We start from the raw sequence: 27,742 nt of genomic DNA, 5'->3' as shown, positions 1-27,742 counted from the left end.
TCATAGGATATAACAAATGTCTTCCACATAAGGGGGCCTATGCAGAAAGGTCTGATAAGTCAGTTATCGGCAGCTTTTGGTAAAATAATAATAATCGCGAAACGTGCGGCGATAAGCCATTTATCGACACTTATCGGCAGTTTCTCAAATTCGCTCATTTCTAATAGCCCCGATCAGCTTATCGAGTCTGATCGCTGCTCTAGACTTGAGATTTATTTTCGGAATTGCCTCGCCAGAAAAAATTGTCAAGAAAGTGGGGAGAAGCTGCCGTGAAGCAGCGAGACGCATTTGGGGTCAACGCTTCTAAAGGTAAGATAAATATTGAATGTATGTACTTTTATCTTTACAGTTGTTTTTGACTGGACTTTTCTTTTTTTATGTTTTCATTGCCCATTGACTGCTAATGTATTAAACCGTGCCAGTTTACGGGTACAGATGAATACAATGGGAGCCAATGCATTTTTTGGCAAATGTATTTCTTCTATTGACTGTTTTATTTTCTATGTATTTTTATTGTTTAGATTAAATTGATTTGAATTGTGATGTCTTGTTTTTTTCTTTTTACAGATTGGTTAGCGATTTTAATTAATGATAAATGTTGGTGTTGAATGGTTTTAATTAATGTGTTGCCTAGTGGTTGTATGAATTAATTGTTGTGTTGGTTACTGCTTTAAGGTATTAAATGTACTCACAATAAGTACATAGGACATGTACACATAGCGTTTTTCGTGAGGCAGTAGGAAAGGCTGCTAGGAAAGGCTCTACGCGTTTCACTGTGTTCACAACAGCTTCCTCTGGAGCACACTTGCTCCTGAGGAAGCTGTTGTGAACACAGCGAAATGCGTAGAGCCATTCCTAGCCTGCACAGCTGTTGTGAAACTGAAGGCGCCGAGTCTGCTGTGTCTCCTTGCTGTCCGCTTCCTTGTTTGCCATACCGGAAGTCATCAACCCTTCACCGGATGTGACGTCAGACGCCATCCACCGCGATCCGACGGGGGTCACTTGGAAGTGAAGCAGCAAGAGTTCCATCTGTTCCAGCACTCTACTGCCTCAAGAAAAACGCTATGTGTACATGTCCTATGTACTTATTGTGAGTACATTTCCTAAAAGTGTTTTTAACCTATAAACCTGAATTTTCGATCTACACCATGGTCTCTCCTTGTCTTCCATGAAACACCTACTCGAGTGGGATTTCTCCTTAATACCAGCTGTTCGGGTCCCTGCTACTGCGGTCTACTACCTACCTGCTGTTTTGCCAAATGCTGATATAACCACTTACCTGTAAGTAGGCACTTAATAGAGCCAAGATTTTCTACAAACTGTATGCTATTGTACTGCACCATCATTTTTTACTATCTTTTATTCTGGGTGTTCCTGATACCATCGCTCCCTTCCAATACCTGGACCTACATTATCTTGAGGGGAATCTGTACATATTCCCTGTGAAGGTTGAGAATCCGTTTTTGTTGCACCTTACAATTCACTTTATATTTTTAATTAATCACTTAATTCACCAGAACTGTTGTTTAGCGCCGTTCTAAGTCACTTTGGTTCACCATTGTATTATTAATGTAATGATGCCCAGTAACATGTGTGTGTGTCTCTGTCTGTCAGTCTCTGTCTGTCTCTGTGTTTGTCTCCGTTAGTAATAAAGCTTTGGGAAAAAATATATATAATTTTTTATATGCAGCTTAGCTTTTTGAAAACGGGAGCCACACTCATACTGCGTTATAAGCGGATCCGCATTGTAGCAGATCGCGCTATTACAGGTTTGAGCTGTAGTTATTTTGTACATTACTGTATGTGTTTGGGGGGAGGTGTATTTATTGAAATGTAGGCCATGTTTTTGTTTTTTTAAATACAGGAATGGTACCGCAGACCAGCGGCGGCCCACAGGGACCACCCAAGGACCTCCGGACACCAACTAAGACCAGCCAGGGACTCCTGTGGTGCCCCCTGACACACGCAGGGACCACCCAAGGGCCCACAGACACCCATGGGAACAACCCGAGGGCCCCCAGACATCCGTGGGAAAAACCCAAGGGCCCCCACACAACTGTGGGGATGACCTGTGGACCCCAGACACCTGCACGTGACCCAGACATTTCAATGCATAGGACATACCGGCACCCCATAACGGGCCTGTATCTCGGGAAGCAGGGGGTCCCCGGACCTAAAATCAATGCGGTTCTGCTCCGGAGACCCCCTGCTCACGTACACTAGTAATAAAATTTAAATTTTAAAAAATAATTTCCGGCGAGATTGGCACAGGGAGAGGTGTCTCTTTCTCTCTCTCTGCAGCAGAATCAACTCGCCAGGTAAGCCCTTTTCGGAAGGCAGATCATCTCGTCCCCGGCTACTCGCCATTTTTGCAAATGTTGCTATCACTGGTATTCGGACCTTTCTGCATACCGTGATAGCAATGCTGTCAAAAATGGCCCCATATTGTCAAATGCACAAATGGAAGAATTTACAGACTCTGTGTCAGAGCCAGTGAACTTGTGAAAGCAAGAACTGAGTCCACATAGGTCCTGTGATTAGCATAGTCAATGTAATAATAGCAAACACTGTAGAAGTCCAATATTATCAAAATGACGATATGAAGCAGAAATCCTTGAAGAAAGAGAGGAAAACTCTCAAAAGCTTGTTTTATAATATCTATTGAAAGTCTAAATAAAAAAAGGTATCACCTAATACTGAAGAACTGAAAGTTAGAAATGTTGATTGCTCATGGATTTAAGATTTGAAAGTAACAACTCAAAGACAGGGACCAGCTTTTAATTGTTTTGTTGCCAAGGGTAGGTGCCCTTGCAAAGTCCAGCAAATTTGGCAATACATTTATTTAACTATAATTCCTGTGAGATACTTTATATTTACATATGAAGCCTATATAATGTTTTTTAGAACACATATTGTCTATTTTGAATGAATTACATATTATGTGACTAAGATATGATGGCATGAATATATGTATATATAAATATTTTTGTCCTAAATTTCATCAACCTTTCACAAAAAATAATATTAGATTTTATTGACACTGGTTCCCTAAACGATACCCTATATGTTTAGATTTACATACTGTTCCAGTGGTGTAGCTAGACATGTGCGGGCCCCAGAGCAAACAAAATTCAGGACTTCATTAATATTAATACTGACTGCAATTTTTTTCTCCCTCCTCCATCCTCTCCCTGATCATCACTCTCATCATCATCTCTCCCCATCATAATCATCATCTCTCCCTCTCCTCACTTTTACCCCTCATCTCTCTCTTTCCTCATCTCTCCCCTTCCCTCCCACTCTCCTCTCTCCCCACCATCATCACATCTTCCCCACCATCATAACCTATCTCTCCCCCCACATCATCACCTGTCTCTCCCCCACCATCATCACCTCTCTCTCCCCACCATCATAACCTCTCTCCCCCCACCATCATCTCTCTCTCCCCCACCACCATCACCTCTCTCTCCACCTACCAGCATCACGTCTCTCTTTCCCCACCATAATACCTCTATCTCTCCCCACCATCATCACCTCTATCTCTCTCCACCATCATCGCCTCTATCTCTCTCCACCATCATCACCTCTATCTCTCTCCACCATCATCACCTCTCTCTCTCTCCCCCACCATCATCCCCACTCTCTCTCCCACCATCACCTCTCTTCACCACCATCACCTCCCTCCCATCTCCCCTCTCTTCCCCCATGCCTACCTAGCAGGGTAGGAGCATGCTCTAGTGGTCTGACCCAGAAGTCTGCTGCTAGAGCGTGCTTCTCTCCTGCTCTGCCTGTGAAACAGCTGCTGATTCCTCTGCCGGCTTATCCTCTGTTTAATGTCGAGGGCCCGCCGTCGCATACCATCTCCCCCGTCTGACTGAAGAGATCAATGGGCCGCTGACAGAGGGGGTGAGACCGGGCCCCCGAGAGCATGGACCCCCCTATAGCTACGCTCCTAGTTTTGGCTAATACAGTCCACAAATGGCAAGACTGTTCACATGTACATTTTTCAGGGGTGAATATAAAAAGGTGCACATGTCAAAACTACCCACTAGCATACAATTAACCCTACAAAAATACATACTTTCTGAAAGTATATGCCACAACGAATTAAAACTTGCAAAGCATGTCTTTTGCACAAAATGTTCTGGCTGTTGAAAACAATGTAAATGTATGAAAAAAAATGTAAAGACCATTAACATCAGACTTTGCTTTACAATTTATCATAGATGTTCAGTGTAATAATATAAGCAAATACTAAATCTTATTGCCCAGAGTCTCCTGGGTACATTCATATTATATATGTATAGGTTTACATATTGTTTTGGGTAAAACAGGTCCCCAATTAGTAAACTTTTGTACGGCTCTTTATTTTACGCCTACATTTTTCAGACCTGAATGCAAAACATACACACTGGCAAGGTAAAACATTCTCTAGCGTAAAAATACCCCCATAAAAGTATGTATTTTGTGAAAATATATGCCTCAAGGAATTTAGACATGTGTTACACACGCAGACACATTTCCTCCTCACAAACCCTACCTAAACCCCCACTCCTTCATATTGTACATATCATCATTATCAGCGTAATTTCCAGCCCTTGTTGATTAAGTTCTAGATGACGGCCTCCTTAACGATTTCCACGTTGTTCCAACAAATTATTTGATTTCATCATCCCATTTTATTTTTGATTGTTGTCTTGGTCTTTTAATATCCTGTCGAATCCCGTCAAATCCATTCAAGTACCATCCCTACCCAACGATGATAACTTCTTCTTATGATATGTCTGGACCACGGACATTTTCCTTTCTTTACTCTTATGGTGATTTCACAGACTTTTGTTTGGTTTCAAACACAATAATTAATTTTCTTATCACTTCAGGTAATACCCAACATACATCTCCCCATCTGTCTTTGAGTTGTCTGAAGCTTCTGAATTTTTTTTGCATTTAAGGTCCAAGTTTCACATCTATATGTGATCACATCTTGGATACACTGGTCAAACACTTTCCATTTAAGGCACATTGGAATGTTCACTTGTAAGATTGTCTTGTTTCTTAAAAATGTGCTCCAGCCCATCTTCATTCTTCTTTTGATTTAATTTTAAAGGATCCCATCCAGTGATTCTTGCTGGCCAAGGTAGATATAGTCCTTGACTTTTTCTAGTTCCATTCCATTTCTTTCGATCTTTACTGTATATACTGGACATATTTGTCTTGCTAAGATTCATATGAAGGCCCAACTTCAGACTTTCTTCACCCAGCTCCCTGATTTGTTTCTGGATGTCTTCTGGACCTGTGGCCAAAAAAAAACAACCAATCTCATCTGCAACTCATGGGTGACTTAACTATTCAGTGTTGATTTTGATTCCAAATTCTTCCCAATTTAATGTTCTCAACAATTCTTTAAGTGTTGCTGTGAAAAGCTTAGGTGACATTGCTTGTATCTTCATGTAATCTAATGGTTGATGTGGCATTCTCACAAATGTTCCTGATAATATCAATGTACCCGTCTTCAATGCTTTGTCTTCTTATTTTGAATGCCTTTAAAACTTCAGAAATGTAGGCAAAAATCCAATACTTTTTCGTAATCTACGAACGCTACGTTGTGTGGTAGATCATATTAATTGCTTTGGAAAACCTTGTCCATTGTATTGTATCCACTGCAAAATCCATAATGTTCTCTAGGCTGGACAACGACCTGTTCTGTTGCAGCCGATTAGTGAATATATTATTAGTTATTTGTGGGTGATTGGAAGTAGACTGAATAGTCTGTAATTTTTAATGTCTTCTTTGTTACATTTCTTATGGATGAGTATAACTATAGAATTGCTCTATTGTTTTGGAATTTTACTGTAAAGAGTTTTTGATTTTCTCTACTTCTTTGCCAGCTTTTTTCAAGATTTCTGTTGTAATTCCCTCTTCCTCAGGAGCCTTACAATTCTTCATGGATTGAATGCATTTGCCACTTCTGGAAGGACGCATGGCATTGGTGGTTTCTTCTCGCTCTATCTCTACAGGATTATGCCCTGTGTTATTGGTGTTCTTGTACAATTGAAGTTCTCAACTCTCTCAACTCAGTCTTGGGATTGTTTAATTTCTTGTAATTTCCTCAGTAACTGCTTTGTCTCATTTAATATTTTCTTATTCGTTTTTTTGTTAGCGATTCTGCCAGTTTTTCCTGCGCTTTCAACTACAACTTTCATAAGTTCTTCATAATTGTTTAAGGGTCCCCATAAATTTTGAGCAAGCTGAAGCGAATTTTCAACTCTAGTTGAAATTGTCTGCTGTTATTCTCAAGGTTCTTGATGTTGATTGTTTTTGTCTGTGTTACCCTTCTGTTAACTACCTCAGACTAATCTGTTTCTTGCTGATGAGGGGGCTTGCGTTCTACTCCTGTTAGTGCTATGTGTATTTACCAGCTGACCACGTGATCATACAGTATGTCAGATAAACCGTCATGACACCAGGGTAGTTATAACAATGTTATAAACAATAGAAAAGGTATAAACACAACCATCACAACCATCACAGCGAACCTCGCTGGTTGAGGACCACCACTGTATCATTGTTACACTTACAGTACAACCCCAGTGCTGCGCAATCCTAGGTATTGGAGAGTCTTATATTACCCCTGACAACCCTGTGTCATAGAGAATCCTGGTATATGTGCTTGGTACATGGTGGTTAGTGTGGTACTGTGGCAGGCCTGTGTTTCACAAAGGCTTCAGTACCTTTTAGTTATCTTGGTGATGAAGATCCTCTTTGTAGTTTCTCACTGTTTCCTCAGGCTGGAGGCTGATGATCCCCTGATACTTTTCTCAAAGAGCCTTTCTGCAGGCTGCTGCTACTGCTGGGCTGCTGCTCTGTCTGCTGTTGTCTGTTTCTGCTTACTGCTGCTGCTGCTTTCTGCTGCTGCTGCTTATAACAGAAACTATTCTGTGCAGGGTTCCTCTTCTCCCTCTCTCTATGTGGGGTTCATGCAGATCCTTTTGTTTAGGAGGGATCTGCACATAACCTCACTCCATTAGCTCTCAGGAGAACTCCCAGCCTCTCTCCCTCTTCAACTGTCCCCAACTGTAATTCCACTGACTAAGCACAGTCTCATGGTCCAGTGGAATGTAATTCTTAAAGGGACCATGTCATGTGCTGATAGCAGACACAGGGGGTTACATCTGTTTTTAATCAGTTTTCTTCTTTCCATCTTTGCATTCAGATTTAATTTGTAGCAAACCAATCATTCACTTCTTGTGTCAAAATGGTTACATTGCAGTCTTCAATCACGTGTTTCTTATTAGCTAGGATATAAAGGGACCTCAACGTGATGTGGGTGTCACATGATGGTTATTTGTCTGCTGGATAATAAACCACTACAGTTAAGCTTTACACAGTGTCTTAGCATCTTACTGACCCTGCCGCTAGGCCATCCTGCAAACAATAATATATATATATATATATATATATATATATATAAACAGGGCTTGACAAATTCCCTCGCCCACATGCCAGGGGTGAGTGCATTTTGGCCGCAGGCAATCCGTCATGACCGCCTATCAACATGCGCTTTTTAAGCCTATCTCCCGACAATTTGGAGCTGTTGCGGAAGATGGAACGGGAAGGGGGGAGTAAATTGGCACGGTTCTTCATACTTTACATTTACTAGCCTCTGTGGACATCCCCACATAGCAGTGAACAAGCAGCCGCCCGGTCACAAAATCTTTCCTGAGCGGTGCTGCTCTATCTGAAGGCAGCAGGAAGAGACCTCTCACCCCCTGCTCTGCCGCTTGTCCGTCTGCCATCACGTTCCGATAGCTACATTACAGTGATCAGCTGGAGTCCTTACAGAACTCTTGGTCTAAGCATCTACTCCTCCTCAACCAAACACTAGCATTTAGACTTTGGATTGTGGACTGTAGGCTCAATTTGGAACACAAGTACATTAATTGCTTTAACAACTGACTTACAGTTCCGACTGCGAGTAGCTTACATCAGTACACTGCAGCAGGAGAAACCTGTTATCCCCCATTTTATCATCTGCTGCCTGCTATTGCTAATTACCGGCTCAGATCGCTATCATGCTTTGATCAGTCGGAGCCTCCAACTAACTCTGTGAAAAAAAGTGTGTACCTCACTGTCATTATGATATTATGAGATATTATGTAGTTAATCCCTGTGGTGCTTGAGGGGTTAATGAGCTACACATGTGTTAACAAAATACAAAATGCTGGGTTTGAAACAGGTCAGGCCTGTTTCTTTGGTCTGCTCTGAACTTCAAAGGGACTTAATTGTGGTGGGGGTCCATCCTGGATATCCCACAAGGTGTCAACTGTTCTACACAAATTCTATAGACATGGTCTGGGTTGAGGAGCTTCAAAGCCTCCTCTACAAGGGGTGGGCTTATGCCGGTGCCATGAGGAAAGAATGTATTTAAGTCAGGAAATGCTATATTCTAGCGTAGTTTAGCACTGATATATAGCCAACAGAAAGTCTAGTCTAGCGGCTAGACGATAAACCCAGTAATTGCCACAAACAATAGATCAATTATCTAGACCATCCGCAGCTCAGACCATCATACAGGGTTTTATTGCCTTTCTGAAAGTACATGACTTTAAATCTGTATACCTACCACACCAGGGATTATATTAAAGATTCAACAGTAACAAATAGTATTGATCTGTGCTACTATAGGGCTCTCTCTCCTATAAACCAACTGCAACAATTTTATCATACCTGCTACAAACAGGAGACTATGAGCCTCATGCAGTAAAGTCCGATAGAAAAAAAATCGCCATGATTTTTAATTCGCCATTTTTGACAGAATTGCTATCATAGTATGCAGAAAGCCCCGCATACCAGTAACAGCAACATTTACAAACATGGTGAGTAACTGGCAGCGAGATGATCGGCCCTCTGAAAAGGGCTCGCCCAGCGAGTTGATTCTGCTGCAGAGAGAGAGCCGCCTCTCTCTGCGCAAATCTCGTCCGAAATATTTTTTTTTTCAAATTTCAATTGTATTACTAGTATAGATGAGCAGGGGGTCTCCGGAGCAGAACCGTGTTGTTTTCAGGTCCGGGGACCCCCTGCTTCCTGAGATACAGGCCCCGTTATGGGGTGCTGGTATTTTTTATGCATTGAAATGTCCCGGTCACGTGACGTGGGACATTTCCATGCATAGGAGATACCGGTACCCATAACAGGGCCTGTATCTTGGGAAGCAGGGGGTCCCCAGACCTGAAAACAACGAGGTTCTGCTCCGGAGACCCCCTGCTCATCTACACTAGTAATAAAATTGAAATATGCAGTAAGCACCAATACACAACCCACCCCCTGTGCCCCCACATAAAACCATTATTTATTTATTTGAACACACGATTGATTACACAGGCTGGCGAGGGTCCCCAGGTGGTCCCCATGGGCATCCGGGGGCCCTCAGGTGGTCCCCGTGGTTCCCCGCTGGCCTGCATTACCATTCGTGTTATAAAAAAAAAAAAAGATGGCCTCTATTTCAATAAATACACCTCCTCCCCCCAACACATATAGTACAGTAGCGGGGTGGTGGTGGGTTAAGGGGGTAGTAGCCCCAAGCATGGGTGTTTAAGCCTACAGGTGCGTAGCGGGAGGGGTTAACCCTTCATTACCGTAGCAGTATTAACCGCTACGGTAATGAAGGGGTTAAGTCCACCCGCAAACCCCCCCGCAAAGCCTAAACACCCGCCACAGGGCCAAATACCCCCTTCACCCACCCCCACTACTCACAATTGCCTTAGCGGTTAGCCGCATAGGTAATGAAGTTGCCTGTAAATGCATTTTTAGTGCATGGGATTCATGCCGGGTGTCTCCTGTGGTGATATTAATGGTTATCAGCTATGGAGTCTCCCAGCATCAATCCAATGCAGGAAAAATTCATTTTTTTTCTAAGTGCCGTCTTGCTGCTTATCGCCAGCTTCTCAACACCTTCTTGCCAACTTTTTCTGGCGGGACGATTTGGAGAGGAAATCTCAATTCTAGAGTGACGATCAGCCTCGATAAGCTGATCGGGGCTACTAGAATTGAGCGAGTTTGAGAAACTGGCGATAAGTGTCTTATCGCCACGCGCTTGGCGTTTTTTTCTCTCTGCAAAACAACCCGGTGATTTTTGCTCTTATCGCCGGCTTATCGTGTTTACTGAATCGCTGTAGGCTTTTTTGGCGATTAACTGGTGATAAGTGGCTTATAGCTGCTTACTGCATGAGGCCTTATAATTAGCGGTTCTTCGTACTTTACTCACATGGCAAGGGGGGCGCTAGAGCAGCAAGTGCTAGCACATGCTGTGTTTGTTTAAGTGGGAGAGTGTGTATGTGTATGGTGTGTGTAAGGGGGAGAGTGTGTGTGCGTAAGTGGGAGAGTGTGTGTGTGTCTTTGCATGTGTGAAAGTGGGAGAGTGTATGTGCGTGCGTGCATGTGCGCACACGCGAAGAGTGAAGGGAGGTGGGGGAGACGGGGGCGATGGGAGGGGGTTGAGAGATGAGGGACGACAGGAGGGGGGTTGAGAGACCAGGGGGACGAGAGACAGGGGCGAGGGTTGGGGTTCCCCAGAATTTCAAAATCGAATTCTGGGGTTCCCCAACCAAAAAAAGTTGAAAACCACTGACCTATGCATTAAGCAGCATCAGCTGCTCTACACAAAGGGTCATCAGTTCCCTACACAGCATAGGATGCTGAACACAGGCAAGGCACCTCTCCCCCCACTGCCCCCCCCCAAAAAAACAACCCAAATCAAAGCAGTGATCACCATCAACCCACAATAACACATTAATAATAATAATAATACAGGTAAACCCCGTTATAGCGCGACCCGTTATTACGCGAAATCGGTTATAACGCTGTTTACCTGTATATGTATATGAAGTCCAAATCCAGCAGACTTTATTCCAGCAGTAAAGATATGTGCAGGGATGGATACATGAATTGCTGATATTAAATGACCTCTCTGCCTGGGTGGGCAGGCGGGGGGGGGGGGCAGGGTTATTCCAGAACAAAACAAAGTCTCCCAAGTGAAGAGGTGGGAGACAGAGCTGCTGCTGGGAGAGTTCCCTGGGAGGAATGACTGCCGCTCCCATAGCTAATAGGCTTGACATACTGGTCACCTTCATCTGACTGATATCCCCACTTCTGACTAAATATTCTACAATGACCAACAATGTTCTTATGTGTCTGGCTGATTTAGGCATGTCCAGATAAACTTTGCTTGTGAGGAGCATGCTTTGGAGCATGCCTCCAGCAATTCTTTATACCATTTTGACCTACATTTTATTTACATTTCTAGTTACTGGTAAAATAAGAAAAAATGCATCAAAAGTTTAATTACAAATAGGTTGCAGCCTATCAAGCAGCAACAGGGTTAAACATTGCTAGATAGTAAATACAGAGATCACAGATCAGTGAAAGAATAGAAAAAAGATTACACAGCCAAAACACTGGTATCAGGTAACGGAAAACATAACTATTTGGTATGCACAAAAGTATTTGTACCTGTGTGGCTTAGCTGACACCCTTTCTTCCTCAAAACATCTTCAATTGAAGTGTCAAAAATTAAACGGACACTTTGAAGCAGTCCCTGAAAGAAGTAATGAAAAAGAGATTAACTGGGATAATGCATAATTAATACTGTCATTGTCTGTGAACTATCAATGCAGTGTTGTAAGAAAAAAAAACACATTGTCCAAAAATATTCACTGAAGTCAAGAAACAAATATGTTTAAAATAACATCAGACATTGCTGCAGGTGTTGGAATTGTTGTCTGTAGTTAAAATAACACTGTACTCTCTTGTTGGCTCATTACCACCTTCATCTTGTCATTTGCAAATATCACAATTCTATCCAAAGTTCACAAATACTTTCACTGCATAAAACCCGCAGCTGGACGTCTGAGCAGAGGGTAAGGCTGAGGCCCCACTGCACGCGCCTGTACGCCCGCCTTGTGACCTGGCGCCGCGTGCAGAGTGCTATACCGCGATCTGTGGTCTGCAGGCGGCGTTCTGAGGCGTGGGGGGTGTGCCACCCACCCTCCCCACACACACACACACTTCTGTGACACACACGGAGCTCAGCAGACTTCTCCCCCCCTTGCTCCCGCTCACCCGCCTCTCTGATTGGCTCCCTGCCACACCACGTGACGCGTCACCGCTCGGGATCACAAACTGGCTGTAGCCCCTGCCGGCTGACGCGTCACATTGTGCAGTGAGCCTGGGAGAGCGGAGGGACCGGAGACAGCCAGGGAGCAGGTAAGGGGCTGGCGAGAGGGGCGCACGGCCGCACATGCCGCCAGCTGCACTTGGGACCTAGCCTTATGGTGGCATCATACCCTTCCTCTCGACTTACTATATCTCATGATGAGCTTATGTTTCTAACGATGTTTGTAAGTGTATATTGCTATTAGTGTTTTCAGATATCTTTTAAAAACCATATTGCACTAGGGCTGTATATTTCTATATACATGCGCATCTCCCACTTCTATCAAGGCCCTTCTGGTTCTTTTTGGAAAGATCCATTATCCTATTGGGAAACACATTCTTGTTGCCTTTTTAAGGCAAATAGAATTGAAGATATCAGCTTCAAACTCTTGGAAACCATACCATTACATGCCTACTTTGGGCAATTCATGTGAGTGCAATTTGTGTAGTTTTTTTTGTATTTAATTTTTTTATTACATACTACACCAAAATGTTTTTTCTTCGTTCTCTCTTTTTTGTATTTTTCATATATTTTTATTTTAGATTTTTTTTGTAGAGTAACCCATTTAAAGCACAGACACTTCGGATTGCATAACAATCCATGTTAGAAATCTGGATGGAGCATTTCAAATTATCACGCCCCAATCCACCAGGATTCACTGAACATAGCACCCCAATCTGGTATTAATTGTCATTGGAAAACAAATATAGAATTCCAGCGCTTCTCCCAAGTTAGCTTGTGATTTTTTTGTGACATTTGTATATCTTGAACGTGTCTAATAACAATGGCATTCTTTAGTTGAATTTTTTTTAATCAAAACATGATTCAAACCTGCTTTCACATACTTCACAAAGTTTAGTCCATAGGACAATAAGAAATTGTATTAATTTAGTATAGGTACCTGCTATATTTGAAGTTTACCTTGACAGGGTTAGCAGGCTTGAATCATGTTTTGATCAAAAGATACAACTACATGGTTCCTTTGTTATTAGACGTATGTTCTAAATGTAGAAATGTCACAAAACAAATTGTAAGCCAATTTGAGAGGAGCGCTGGAATTGTATATTTGTTTTCCATAATGGTTAGGCCATTTTTTTTTACCAGCTGCATACTTCATAAAGGTAGGAGTGAAGGCTCTATTTATTTGTTTTCCATTAACTGCCATTGACCTGAATGCTAGTTAACGCAGGATCACAGTGCGATAACCTGTATAAATTGCACCTTAGTGACTCTCCCCCTTTGAAAACACAATTACAGAACTCTCTCAAGGTGAATATGTAGAAAAAGTGCAGAAATCCTAAAGTACAGTATAAAACATCTCACTTGACTACTTTTTATCCTGTATGTTCTAGTCAAATGCAGCAAATGGTACTAAACAGTGATATACAGATAGAATGTATCTTCTAACAGATTAAATTGTTTTGCTTACCCTGAAGTGGTTTTCTCGTATTGAACCCTTAGCCACAAACATCTTGCTGTTATCAACTTTAAGATGCTCATAGAAAGATTCCTCCAGGCGAAAACTGTCAATAAGATCACAGCCAACATAGAGGTTGTAGTTTTCACCTGTCACCTGGACAGTAATGTTTTTCCACTGAGAATCTGCCAGGTCAACATCCTCCAAGGATATAACATTCTGGGACCCGTCTACCCAATAAATTAGGTCCAGCGTATTAGCTCGTCCATTTGAAACAAGCTCAAACATTCTGTTGGAGATGCCAGGACCCTCCATAGCAATTAAGGTTCCCCTGTTTTGTTTGTCCTGTCTAAAAGTGGCTGTAAGGATAAAACCTTCATTTTGCTGAATCAACTCAATTATCTGCTTCATCTTCTCTGAGTTAATTGGCGGTATATGGTCAAACCGTAGGAATCGAAATGCTAGCGAATTTGTGTCTTGTCCGCGAAACATTTTGGCTCCAATTGTCTTCTTGTTTATGTTACTGATTTGGAATACGTCGAAATTGGTCTCATCTTCCTTCTCTGCATCTAAAAGCACACAACATAGTTAGATGTATTACATGTTACTGCAGACATGCTTAATTACATGTCATTACACAGAATCCCTGGCTGCAGTGAAAGCATTGTATTCTGTCCTGGGTCAGGTGCGTTTAGAAGACCCTCTTGTGATATTCTGTATGTATATGCTCAGAAGTGCCCTTTATTATTGCAAAACGTCTACATTTGTCAAACTGAGGAAGACTTTATAAATGTCAACATCCAAATTTATAGCCCCCAAAAAACTGGCTGAATGCCAATTACAAGTACTATCCTAATATATTCAATTTTTTTTTTTTAAATCTACTGGCTTAATGTATAAAGAATCTTAGTTTTATGGATGCTGATGATTGCATATGCTCTCCAAAATTCTCTTGCTTGTCACATCCTCAATGTTAATTGACTCTCCTTTTCAAGTGAAAACAGTGACATCATCAGACTGGAATTTCAGCTTCGTCTGATTCTATCCTACCATGTTGTTCTATCCCAGGCAGCAGGAATTTTTTTAGAGGGTCTTCATCCCATTTAGAAAGATTAAAAGAGGTTCAGGAGTAGTTTGCAGTAATTTGGAAGGATGCTCTATCCCAGGGGTACGCAAACTTTTCCCCGTGCGCACCCCTGCCTGTTCTTCTCTGCGGCTCGCGCCCCCCGGCCCTGGCGTCAAATTATGCTCGGGGTCATGTGCCGTAACGTTGCCATGGTAATGTTATTTGATGCCGGGTTACCATGACGATGTGTTGCTGGAAGGCAAGGTAAGTATGTTATTGAGGTCTCGCGGGGTCCCCCAGCTTTTAATTTAAATGTATTGGGGGAGAGCGCAGGACCTTTATAACAACCGCCCCCCTCCCATAAAATCTAGCGCCCCCCAGTTTGCACACCCCTGCTCTATCACAAACTTTTTTTTAATAATGGAGGGGGGTATTACCTTTATTCTTTAGATGCTTTTACTTGATATTTTAGTGAATAAAATAATTGCATAAAAGCACAACATAGCTAGTGTTTGACACCTTAAATAACACAGTACATAAAATCACAATTGCAAACATAATGATACATAACCTTTATCAGCTTCAACTTCCGTTGTAATAGGACATGTATTCTTTTTTAATTAAAATAAATTAAAATGACAATATATTTGGGGCTCTTGGTCTTTTCTACATTAGATCTCTTTGTTGAACTTATGTGTATTGAAGTGTGCCTCAGATGCCAATTTGATTTTTCACTAGAGAATGTGTGGTTATCATGAATGTAAATAGATTACCTTCAGCGTGTGAAGAAACCCACAAAGTTAGCAAGACAGGTAGCCACAGCAGTCTTTTTCTCTGTAGCATAACTCCTACATAAAAAAGAGCACACAACACAAAAGAGGTTAACATATATTAGTCACAAATCTAAAAATGGATGTAGTACTTGACAATTTTAATATATAATACATGTAATAAACATTAATGCCATTACAGCTGTAATTACATATTCACTAAGCGGTGCTAAACGACAAGACACTTTATGGTCCATTCACATCTAAGGTGTCTTACGGCACCAGAATGTATTTTATGGCTTAGCACCATTTAATAAAAAGGCATAGAAGGGAAACCATGGCCACATCACAGAGGTGAATGTTAGTGCATATGTTATAGTAGTTGAATGGACTCAGGTGTATCAATATACTGTACATAGATGAGATGGGTGCGGATGTGGAGGATACTACTTTTAGGAGTTAGACAAGAAGATGGAAGAATAGTTACACAGTTGGGAGGGTGATTAGATAAAGATGGCAATAGACACTTTATTTAGTACAGAACGGTAACTATAGAGATGGGAACTTGGCCAGGGATTTTGGTTCTAAATAATTTTGTGGATTTGGTTTTGATTCCAAAAATGATAAGTGTTTTTGGGTTCCTGATTTCGCAATAAAGACATCACACACAAAATTATAGAACCCGTCTACCCAAATAAATTGCACTCTAGATTATCATTTAAAAATTGTACACACTTATTGTACACATAGATAATTCATATGCAAAAAAGAATATAAAATCAATGGAGGAGATAGGTTACTATAGGTTAAATCTAAGACGCAACAAGAAAATCTTGTGCAGTCCCTAACGAAGCCATTCTATGGGTGAAACGCGTAGGAGGAGGAGTTACAGTGGGTCACGTTCTAGTTGGGTGGATACACACTTGCTCTTGTGTGCCCCCAGATACGTAGCAGCCCTAATTTTTTCTGAGCCTGCATGAATAAGACAACAGATGCAAGTCTTCGTGGAGTGGCAAGCACCAGAGTCATACCGGTTGCGACGCTGTAGCCCTTCAGCCTGACGTCATTTCCTGTGAGCCCTGTGAGGAGGTAACCAGCACCAGCCAGCCATAGGAGTAAGCAGCTTTGAAGCAAGGGAGCAAGCCGACTGAGGCAAACACCCCAGGAGACGCTCCCCAGCATAGCAGCAGCACTAATTCGGCATCTATTTGGCAAGATGAGTTTCAACTTTCATCCTCAGAAACACCACAGGCTCATTTTGGAGTTTCATATACAGACTTCATTTCAATATCAGGTATATCAGCACCAGTCCTTACCTAGCAGGCAAAACTTTTCATTTTTTATTGCAGTATATCTATATTCATTTTCTGAATTACTCTGCTGCTTTTCTCCCTTTTTAAGAAGTTTAGCTCATCAGAGAGAGAATCCTGTTTCTGGAGCTTGCTCTGAGTGTACATCAATGCATTCTTCATTATATTTTGGAGCTCTGCGGATTTCTTTGCTCGGGCCGCAGCTGCTTGCCTCAATTTCTGGACCTTCTTGTGCTCCCTCTTGTACCGAGTCACCTGGCCTCTAAGTTTGGCCTCTAGCGATACTCAGGGTATCCTTCAGTTTCTCATGCTGCTTTGCTGGGACACACTGGGTAATCAAACGTTCCTGCAGTACCTGTACTTCTTTAGCAGCCTGCATATATTCTTTCTGCAGAGATAGCTGCTTCTCTTTGGCAATCTGTAGGTGCATATGCAGAACTTGCAGTTGGTTCTGCAGTAGGTGCTCAGCTTGTGTGCGTTGCTCCAATGCTTCTAACTTTTCATCTTTCAGGCTTGTATTTTCTCTTTTTACAGTCTCTATCTACATCCTTAAAAACACCACAGGCTCATGTTGGAGTTTTATTTACAGACTACATCTCTACATCAGGCGTATCGGCCCCATTCTTATACTCAGCAGGCAAAACTTTTTGTTTTTTATTGCAGTCTATCTATTGTCATTTTGTATTGCAGTCTATTTATTTTTGTTTTGTATTTTTGCATTGTGTGCTTTTATATCTTTCACCATAACTATAAACAACAACTTTTTGCCAAACTTTCGCGCCTTTTCTCCTTTTTTTCTTTTGATGCAAATGCATCTGTAGGCAACAATAATATCTTTTTAAGAAATGTAAAAGGAAGTTATTGGTACAGAGGCTATAAACACCTAATTACATTAATTTATTATATGTCAAGATCTGCCCGAGTATCTGTATAATAGGATTGTGATCAAGAAGATTGAGGTTGCAGACTGTTAACGAGGAAAGTCTTTGAAGCTGTTTTTCATTGGTGCACAAACACTAAAATAATCTGCTCGGGGGAAATAAAAAAAAGCACATTTGTTTCAGATTTTAGACATATTAAATCGTGTTTTCAACCAGAACATCACATTTGTGTGCAAATGTTCTATACAAATTGGCACTTACCAAAAAGTAAACAGAATATTTGAAACATAATTTGAGTACAAATAGTGTTCCCGTCATCTTGTTTTGGCCTTACGTAGTTGCTTAGTCTGCTTATGCTCTAGCACCACCTTTGAGGGAAATTGACCATGTATCATCATCAGTTTTAATACAATCCTTGATTTCTGATTCCAACTCAGGGAAAACATTTCTATTGGAAATTGAAATTGGGCTAATGAAGATTAATGTCAGACCTGAAACAAAGCTAATGTCTCTGCTACTGAATAAATAATATATGGAGTTGTAGTATGTGCTACTGAATAATTTTGTTATGATTAGAGATGGGCGAACCATTTCTTGGATATTCTTGCATTTTCCCCCAACATCTGTTTAGGGATGTGTAAGGGGGTGAAGGAGTTAACTCCCTTTGCAAGGATCAGGAGTGCACACTGGTGTGAGGTTTCGTGCCTGAGGTGTGAAATGAACTGATTAAATAGGGTTTAAAAGGCAGGAAGTTAGCACTTGTCAGAGTCACTGTTGGAGTCTCTGTTAGACTTCCGATTCCTGGCCTGCAAGAGAGGAGGGTCACCGAGTATTGCCTGTGACCAAGCTGGGATTCATACCCAGCAACAACGGAGCTCTAGCCCTCAGGGATCCAGGCTTCTTGTTCACTAGTGGAACCCAAAGCCCCACACCACAGAGAAGCCTGCACAGAAATAGGGCAAGATACTTCCTGGGAGCAGCAGGACTGCAACAACTGCATCTGAAGTTTGCCTGGAGAAACCGGAGACGCCAGATCAGCATACTAAGATAAGACTTTCATATACATTGTTCCCAGATAGTCTGTTATGTGTTTAGGCCAGGGAACTGCCCTATCCAGCTAGTCATATATGTAGGGCCTGTACTGTTTTAGTCTCCAAACTGGGGTAGGATTTATTTTTATGCTTTGTGTTTTGCCTTAAAGGGACAGTATCCCCCAATGTTTGTTGTTGTTTGTGGAGAAAATAAACGATTCAACGTTTTGGTTCTCCCAAAAATGCATGTGTTAACTCTTAACTGACATCGCCTACAGGTAGCTCTGTCACAGGGTGTTAAATCCGCAAATGGATTTGGTCGGTTTTAATCCACGCAGATTCATCAAAGACCACCTTTTGAATACAACCCGTGGACAGATTTGTAGAATCCAATCCACAGATTCAGCAATCCATTGGCAGATTCTTAAGAATCCGCCAATGGATTGCTGAGTCTGCGGATTGGATTCTACAAATTCATTGACGGGTTGTGGAATCCGCGGAGTGTATTTGTAATAATAATAATAATAATAATCTGCAAACCGCGAATCGCCCTTTTTAAGATTACAAAAAGTATGTGAGTTAGTTGGAACTCAACCACATTATAAGTTAAATGAATGAACAAACCAATAGTGTGGTGCAAGGGAACAGAGATGGACCTCAGACCCCCTAAGGGAAATGACATATATACATAGTGGTTCCCAGCACTCCATAAAGAAAAACAGACAAGAAGTCAATTTTGAAATAGCAATGATATATTGAATAAATGTGCAGATACAGAGCCAACCCTAATAAGGGCCTGGAGGATACTTTTCATGGAGTAAAACAAATAAGTGAAAAATAGAATGGGAGAGGGAGGTGGAGGGGGAACAAGGAATCTTATGATGATATGGAGTGCAGTTGGCAATACTCTATGCTCCAAATTACTTTGTCAATTATAGTGTCATTGTTTCTTTGCAGGAATTCATCATGTTTATAGCATGGTATTTTGCAAACAATGCTGTATACTTTGACAACATTATAGAAAAATTCTGAAAATAATAATATATTGCAGAGCTGTGTTGCAAAAAATTCCAGTGCTTTCAATGGTACTAAGATCAGAAAATAATCAAAAATTGGGGTACAAAAACAGATACAAAGATAAAAAAAAACCACACCATATAGATCAGAGATAAAAATTACATTTGTTTGAATACCCTAAAATAATTAGGACTGCTGAGGTTTCAAAAGTACAGTGGATTGACGGAACAGATATATCATAATGACAGTTTGTTCTGGTGTTTACCATATATTTTTCATTTGTAAAAATAGCAAAACATGCATTTAATGGTAGAGCCAATTATCTATTATCTTTTAAAATGAGAACAAGAGTTCCATACAATGACTGGGGATCATTTACTAAGTGCCAGACAGAACTACAGACACAAATAACCAGTGACCATAAAAAGTAATGGCACTAAGACAAGAGTCATTTTAAAGGTATAATTCGATGAAGAACTGAATTGAATGAATGAATGACAATTACATACAGTAAGTTCTAGATGATTTGATGCCTTTACAAAAAAATAGCCTGGTATAAATATTTAAAAAAACCACGTTTGGAGGTGTATCCTGAAGTTTATCTCTGTCTCATATCTCCCATAACTTTCCTCATAAGTAGCCCTCAAAGACGGAGAGGGTGTCCATAAATCTAATTACAATAAAATTGGGGTGGAGCAATCAAGAATGACCATTAACCCCCACACTCTGAATCCCCATTATTAGAGATGGACGTATTTGCCAAAATCCAATCCATGAATATTCCACTGATTTTTGGGTACAATACAATTCACGCATGGAAATTCACAGGCTTTTTAGGCGGTCCTAAATCTGTGCAGATTCTTCAGAATCAGCCATCGGATTCTGTTCGCATGGGGAGGGATTTAATAGTAATTGTTTCCGCATATTTAAACATTTTTTAATCCAAGTGCATTCGTTTTGCCACTCCCAGTTTCTGTCTGTTGTTTTTCTTACACTTGTCATAGTGAGGGAAGGGAAAGGGTGTGGGGGACCCTTTATTATTTTTATTATGCATAGTGGTGACAGTCAGAGCAGGACGGGTTCTGCTGGTGCCCCTTGTTTGAGACTAAGGAGGCATTTTTCAAGCTCAGTAGCAGTGCGGATAGAGAAGCAGGGCAGCAGCATTTCTACCAGTTGCCAACAGTAGGTCTATTTTTGATCAGTTTGAACTGATTGGCCAGCTGTGAAACAGCATACTCATTGGCCAGAAATAAAAAGTTGTGGGTAAAAGTGCAGCTAGAAGTGCAGGAGAAGGCACCTCAAGGTGGATAAGAGGGGCTGCAGTCTGACACAACTAAAATACAAATGATACACCGATTCTCGCTCACCACAAAAGGAACAGGTGGCAGGGGAGTTGGTGAAATGGGCTAAGTACTCTCTTATGCTCAGTGCACCGTGGAGGAGTATCTAACTCAGATCCCCGTTGGGGCGGGAACCAGCTTAGAGTAAAGTTCCCTCCATGGGGCATCTTGTCCATGTTAGCTGGTAGTAGATAGTAGCTATCAAGCAAGAGAGAGTACAGCGCCTTTCTCTGTGTGCCACAGAAACATGCTGGGGACGAGTTCCTCCTACTGAGGTTAGAAAAAGGAGAAGCCTGAGGACATTACCATAGTTTAGGTCCTACACAAAGATCCAGAGAACTGGGGGTGAAAGGTTTGCATTGCTGTTCAGTCTGGAAGATCCCTTACAGGAAGGTGGGTAAATGGTGTCCTTTATCTCTGCCTCTACCCAGTCCCATCACTCATAGTCCAGGAGATCCCCGACTCTGGTCACTCATGCCAGGATTATTTGGCAGTGGATACTGGGTGACTACAACATCTGAAACCCCACTGCCGGAAAAAACAGCAGGACATCAGCAAAGAAATCACCATCCTCCATCTCACCCCCCTGCCCCCCACATACCCGCCAGCGACGCCTGCCTTTCCTGGTTGCAGAACCTAGCGGATTCCTGACGAAGCTTTCTCTATCAAGCGAAACGCGTAGAATCCAGGAGGGGAGTGGAAGGAGTGACACTGAGAGAGCCCCGTGGACTGCAGCTGCTGTATCCAGGCGGCCGCAATAGGAAGCAGCACCCACCCAACATCGGTGTTCATTGGCGCACATCCAATCTGTGCGAGAGGGGTGGTGAGATCGTCTTCGCTCCATGATTTATTCTACAGTATGTGCCTTGTTGCACTAATTGTAAGTGCACATTTTTGAGATTTTTAACTATTTCTTTATTAAATGATGTTCGGATAGTATGTGCTATGGTATTGTCCTGTCTTCTACCGTAGCATAACCACAAAGTGTTCTACCTATGAGGTCATCTTACAAAGCATTGGACCATTTTCTGCACACCAGAGTATTGAGTGTTACACGCTCTATTTACTCAAACTTTTGTGAGTATAATGTTTGAAAATTAACACCACTGTATCTTCAATTTTTATCAACAGTAGTAAACTATATATTTTTCTCTCACTGAATTTTGCATATTACATTTCCCGCTCCTTCATCCCATTTGACATCTATCTCTAAGAAAAAAAGAAGACTCTTTTCTATTGAAGGTTGAGTGGGACGTTTTTGCTGAATTTAACATTAATTTCATACTTCTATACTACCTACAGTATAGATTTTCCACTGTGAAGGCTTCTTCACATGTGCTGTGGTTTGAGTGTTCACCATCTACCAATGGGGGGCACTATTAGCATATAATTGTGTATCCTTTATACATCTTCCTGTGGTAAGAGTTAAAGCACACTGTTATAAGTGACAGTCCTGTTGTTTTTTGTTGCAAAGCTTCAGGTTTTTAGTAGGTCCCAGTAATACACTGGCAGCACTGAGAGATCTCTACCTAACCCCTTGAGCTTGATCATAAAGAGTTGTCTGTAATACCCTATATTGTGCAGCTGGTAAAGAAAAGTGGCACCCCTGCGGAGGCGTCTATGCTAACAGGACTCTACGGGCATTGGAGACAGAAGATGTGTATTTGGGACCGGACACACACCCCTACCTGTCTGTCCGCTCTAGCAGGTACAGAGGAAGAATCAGCATTTGCTGATGTGGGGGTTCAAGAGGTGGAACCACAGACAGGAGGAGTGGGTAGGGGAGCAGTGAATGCTTCCAGCAATGAGGAGGTCACAACTGATGAAAGCCCATCTGTGCCAGGGTATGCATCAATCAAAGTGGGAGAGACTAACATTGGGGTGGTGACCGTGGCTCTTCCGATGAGCTTAGCAAAGAGTGTCTTGGACCAGGTGAAGTGGAGGAACATGGATGTGTCTCTCAAAGACATCAAGGTGGTAGTCCCCAGGTTGGCAAGCTTTATATTCCAGCCTCCTCCCCTAGCTCACAGGCAACAAATGTTAAATTGTAAATCATAAAAACATGATTCGAAGTTATTATAATTAATTAGGAAGAAGAATGTGACTGTCCAATTTTTTTTGTCATCCTTATATTTGTTTTATCTTGGTGAAATGGGTTGAACAGAGGGGGCATTTAGTGATAAGGATATATTTGAGAGAGTTAGGGCTGAGATGTAAGGGGATAAGCATTTTTGAGAACTTTGAAAGTCAGAACTAGGGTTTTACATTTAAGTCTACAGGATATGAGAAGCCAGTGTAGGGATTTGCATAGTGGAGCATCAGACGTAGTGCTGAGTGATGTACATGAGTCTAACACCAGCATTTTGGACAGATTGAAGTTTGGACAAGTGGATAAGGGGAATGTCAAATAGAAGAAGGTTGCAGTAGTCATAGCGGGACAGGTTTAGAGATGGGCAGAACTGTCAAAATCCGTTTGATGAATTTCCCGAGCTTTACATTCAAAATCCTTTCTGCGGTGTAAAATTTGGCGGCGTATTGTTCCAGTTTAAATCTATGTGGATCAAAAACTGCCATTGGATACAATCCACTGGTGGATTCACGTATTGGAATGTCGGTGATTAAAAAAAATCTGAAAAAGACGAATCACTCTTTTTGAGATTGGTTCGCGGAAATCCACGGACCAAAGGAACCGGCTGATTTGCAGTGGATCCAAATCTGAAAAAACAATTCGCACATCTGTAGATAGTACAAATGAGTTAATAAGGATTTTAGTTGCATCGTGAGTGAGAAAATGACACATGCTAGCAATATTTTGGAAGTGAAGGCAGCAGGACTTAGTGAGGGCTTGACTGTGAAGAATGAAGGAGAGCGGAGTCAAAGATGACCCCTTGGCAGTGGGTTTGGTGTGTTGATTAGATTGCGGTATTATTGACAGTGAAGGAGAGTTTGGGTGTTGGGTGACCGTGGAAGAGGGAAAGATTATTAAGTCTGCTTTGGACATGTTAAGCTTCAGGCAACGGTGTGACATCCCAGAGGAAATTGCAGAGAGAAATATGGTGACACGGGATAGGAGAGAATGGGGAGAGGTCAGGAAAAAGAGGTAGATTTTTGTGTCATCAGCATAGAGATGATACTGAACGCCACAAGATTGTATTAGTTTACCAAGAGAATAGGCATAGAGTAAGAAGAGCCGAGGGCCAAGGACAGAGTATTGTGGAGAGAGGGCTGCATCACAGAGGCCAATGGAGTGTAGGGTGTGCAGGAAAAAGAGGCGATCAACAGTATGTAAGGCAGCAGAGAGATCATGGAGAATTAAACATAGCTGTTAGTAGGTCATTGGATACTTTGGTTAGTGCTGCCTCAGTGGAGTGTAGAGTGTGGAAACCAGATTGCAAAGAGTCAAACATGGAATTGGAGGAGAGAAAGTGACTCAAGCGGCTTTATACAAGCTGCTCAAGGAGCTTAGATGCAAAGGGGAGAAGAGAGATAGGGTGGTAGTTAGACAGAGAGGCCGGATCAAGAGAGGGCTTCTTTAGAATGGGTATGATGAGTGCATGTTTTAAGGAAGATGACAATGTGCCAGAGATGAGAGAAGTTAAAAAGGTGAGTTAGGGTGGGGCAAAGTGTGCTAGAGGGGGAGCAAATGAGATGTGAGGGAATATGATCAAGGGGTGCAGGCAGATGAGAGGAACACAGAGACCTCCTCTTCGGTCACAGGGGGAAATGAGCTGAGGGTGGATTTAGGTGTGTGCAAAAGGAGGCAGGTTTTGCATGTGGAGCATGACCTGAAGAGATGATATGTTTGATAGACATATTACTGGTGAAGTAGGTGGCTACTTCTTGAGCCATGAGTGTGGAAAGGGGTGAAGGTGCAATTGGGCAGATAAGGAGCTAAAGGTAGAGATGAGCAGAACTATCAAAATCTGTTCCTCGCAATTTCCAGTGTTTTCCCTTCAAAATCCGTTATGTGGGGTAAAATACATCTGCGGAATGGGTATTAAAGATCCCCCTGGATAGTATCCAATTGGATACGATCTGGGTGGATCTTTAAGTATCCGCACACAGATTCCATATTGAATCTGAAATTTGTACCGCGGATTGTTAAAAATCCACACTCTCACATTCACAATGTAGCAAAAACCTATTATTTTTACCTCCGCAACATTGCAAAGAAACATCTTTTCCTCTGTCTCTACTGCTAAAACCCTAATGCAGGCCCTCATTCTCTCCCGTCTTGACTATTATAACCTTCTACAGTCCAGCACTCTTGCCTCTTACCTGTCTTACCCTGTGTCTGCATTCCTGCACCCTGCCCCCTAGTCCCTTCTACTATGACGGGCTTTTTGTCTAACAAGACAGACCTTGATTCCTGGCAAATTGAAGCCAGTGATGTGTTCTCTATTACGGGCGTCATTGAATCAAGTAATACTTCAAATATACATAACTTTTTTCAGTCTTTAGGCGCCCTTTATAGAGCACAATCTAAGTCTTGGTGGGAGATTTCAAGTCTGGAACATTTTATTGAAAAAGGCTTGGTCCCACGAGGTCTTAGAATCAATCTTGGACCCTCACATCTTATCAATGATGAGGTGTTCAATAAAGCTTGGGAGAGCACCCTATTGAATTGTTCTAAACAATTGATGCAACAACTTATAGCATATGAGCAAACTAAATTAGCAACAACACAGGAGGCAATTGATAAATCTTTTATCGAAATTCGTTATTGGCAAAGCCATAGTGAATTTAGTGAACTGGAATTAAAGCTTAAGGAGAATACGGAACGCTTTAAAAAGGATCTTAAATTATGAAATCAGAAAAAAATTCTAAGAGATTCCACGGATTTCAAGGAGGGAAAGATTTTTAAATTTAAACTTAAACGCAAATCTGCACCCACTGATCCCCTTGAAACATCTACTGAATGGGAACGCCCAGGCAGTGAGCAAGAAAGTGATAGAGACTTACATACATCAGTAAGTCAGGAGACTGTACCACAAACCTCCTCTGCACCCCAGGTTCCTTTTTTAAGGAACACACAGTACAACACCCGAGCAAACTCAAAATACCAACGAGACGGGAAGGGCACAAGGCCAAAAGAGAGGCGACGAGGGGGCTCCAATTACAGGAGCAGGCGCCCGTACAGGGGGAGATATTAGACAATCAGAGTGAGCTGGTTGATTTACAGATCACTAATCCCAGTGAGTCGGATGACTTACAGATCATCAACCTTTCTAAACTCACTTTATCTGAGGATCATATACGGGTCCTTAAGAAAGGACTGTCTTTCTCTCCAACAGCCAGCTTCAACAGATTTGATTGGGTTAAGGATACACATCTCTTTGCCCGCAAAGTACTCTTACACAAATTTTTCATTAACAGACTCAGGACGGATATGAGAGTCACCATCATATCACCTACTGACTGTGAAGATTTGATGCATTTACAAGACGCAATTGATCTTCTGGAGGAAAACGAGCGTGTTCCAGGTATGGCACCTTTAACCGACTTCATACCCCCCTCCACCTTTACTCCTGCTTTTGCCACCAGTCCAAATATTCAAGTATTTGTTAATCGGGTTACACGAGACTTTGAGCTCCTTTCTCAAATTGTAACTCAGTCCAATTTGACTAATAATGAACGGATGGCTCTTTCAGACCTACAAAGCAATCAGGACATTATAATCAAACCCTCGGACAAAGGGGGTTATGTCGTCATCCTCAACAGGGATGACTATGTCACTGAAAATTTACGATTACTGTCAGATCATACATGTTATAGGGTTCTCCCTTCAGACCCTACGGCTATATTTCGTGCTAAACTTCTCACCATTCTACAGAATGGTTTACAGTCTGCAGTTATAACCAAAAGGGAATTTGAATTCATTTTGGGGAGGACACCACGTATAGCTACATTCTATAGCCTCACCAAAGTTCATAAGATACAAATACCCCCCCAGGCAGACCTATTGTGTCAGGCCTGGGTAATCTGACTGAGAATGCTAGCAAGTATGTCGATAAAATTCTGAGGCCATTCGTAGAGAGTCTCCCTTCATATCTTAGGGACAGCACAGATATGCTTCGAAGGTTGGAAGATATCTCGATTGATCATGACACATTCTTGGTGGGTCTGGACGTTGAGGCCCTCTATACGTGCATTCCACACAATAGGGGGCTCTCTGCCATAGCACACTATTTGCGGGGACGAGGAATTCATCTGCTTCATCACAATGACTTTGTGATTCAGCTGTTGGATTATGTCCTAACACATAATTACTTCCTGTTTGATGGCCGTCAATACCACCAGATCCAGGGTAAAGCTATGGGCACAACATGTGCACCTTCATATGCTAATCTGTACCTTGGCTGGTGGGAAGAGACGGTCGTCTTCAGTGAAGGTATGCAGGACTATACCCAATGGATTGACCTCTGGTGCCGCTATATAGATGATATATTCATTCTGTGGCGCGGCACCAGAGAGTCACTGACTCAGTTCATCAGTACCCTTAATAATAACGGACTGAATTTGCGGTTCACGTCTGATATTCAGACTGACAGTCTGACTTTTCTGGATATTGCCTTCAGCAAAGATCACAATGGTAACATTAACACCACACTACACCGCAAGGCTACTGCTACTAATAGCCTTTTATTGGCGAATACACACCACCCTAATCATCTAGTCAGGAACATCCCTGTGGGACAA

The 27,742-nt window shown here is 41.9% G+C and overlaps 1 protein-coding gene across 2 annotated transcripts in view; it reads right to left on the bottom strand.

Annotated features, from left to right (window-relative positions):
- Positions 1 to 27,742, bottom strand: part of THBS2 (thrombospondin 2) — a 116,033-nt gene that overhangs the window by 65,348 nt on the left and 22,943 nt on the right. For both annotated transcript variants that reach the window (XM_075597052.1, XM_075597053.1), the window contains 3 exons: positions 15,468 to 15,542; positions 13,641 to 14,197; positions 11,509 to 11,593 (listed from right to left, as the gene is read on the bottom strand). In XM_075597052.1, the coding sequence (XP_075453167.1) occupies positions 11,509 to 11,593; positions 13,641 to 14,197; positions 15,468 to 15,537 (712 nt within the window). In that variant the 5' untranslated portion in view covers positions 15,538 to 15,542. Of the gene's footprint in view, positions 1 to 11,508; positions 11,594 to 13,640; positions 14,198 to 15,467; positions 15,543 to 27,742 lie in introns of those variants that run through there.

Source organism: Ascaphus truei, chromosome 4 (assembly GCF_040206685.1).
Source record: "Ascaphus truei isolate aAscTru1 chromosome 4, aAscTru1.hap1, whole genome shotgun sequence".
Classification (NCBI taxonomy): Eukaryota; Metazoa; Chordata; class Amphibia; order Anura; family Ascaphidae; genus Ascaphus; species Ascaphus truei.
This window is presented reverse-complemented; position numbering and strand designations above follow the sequence as displayed.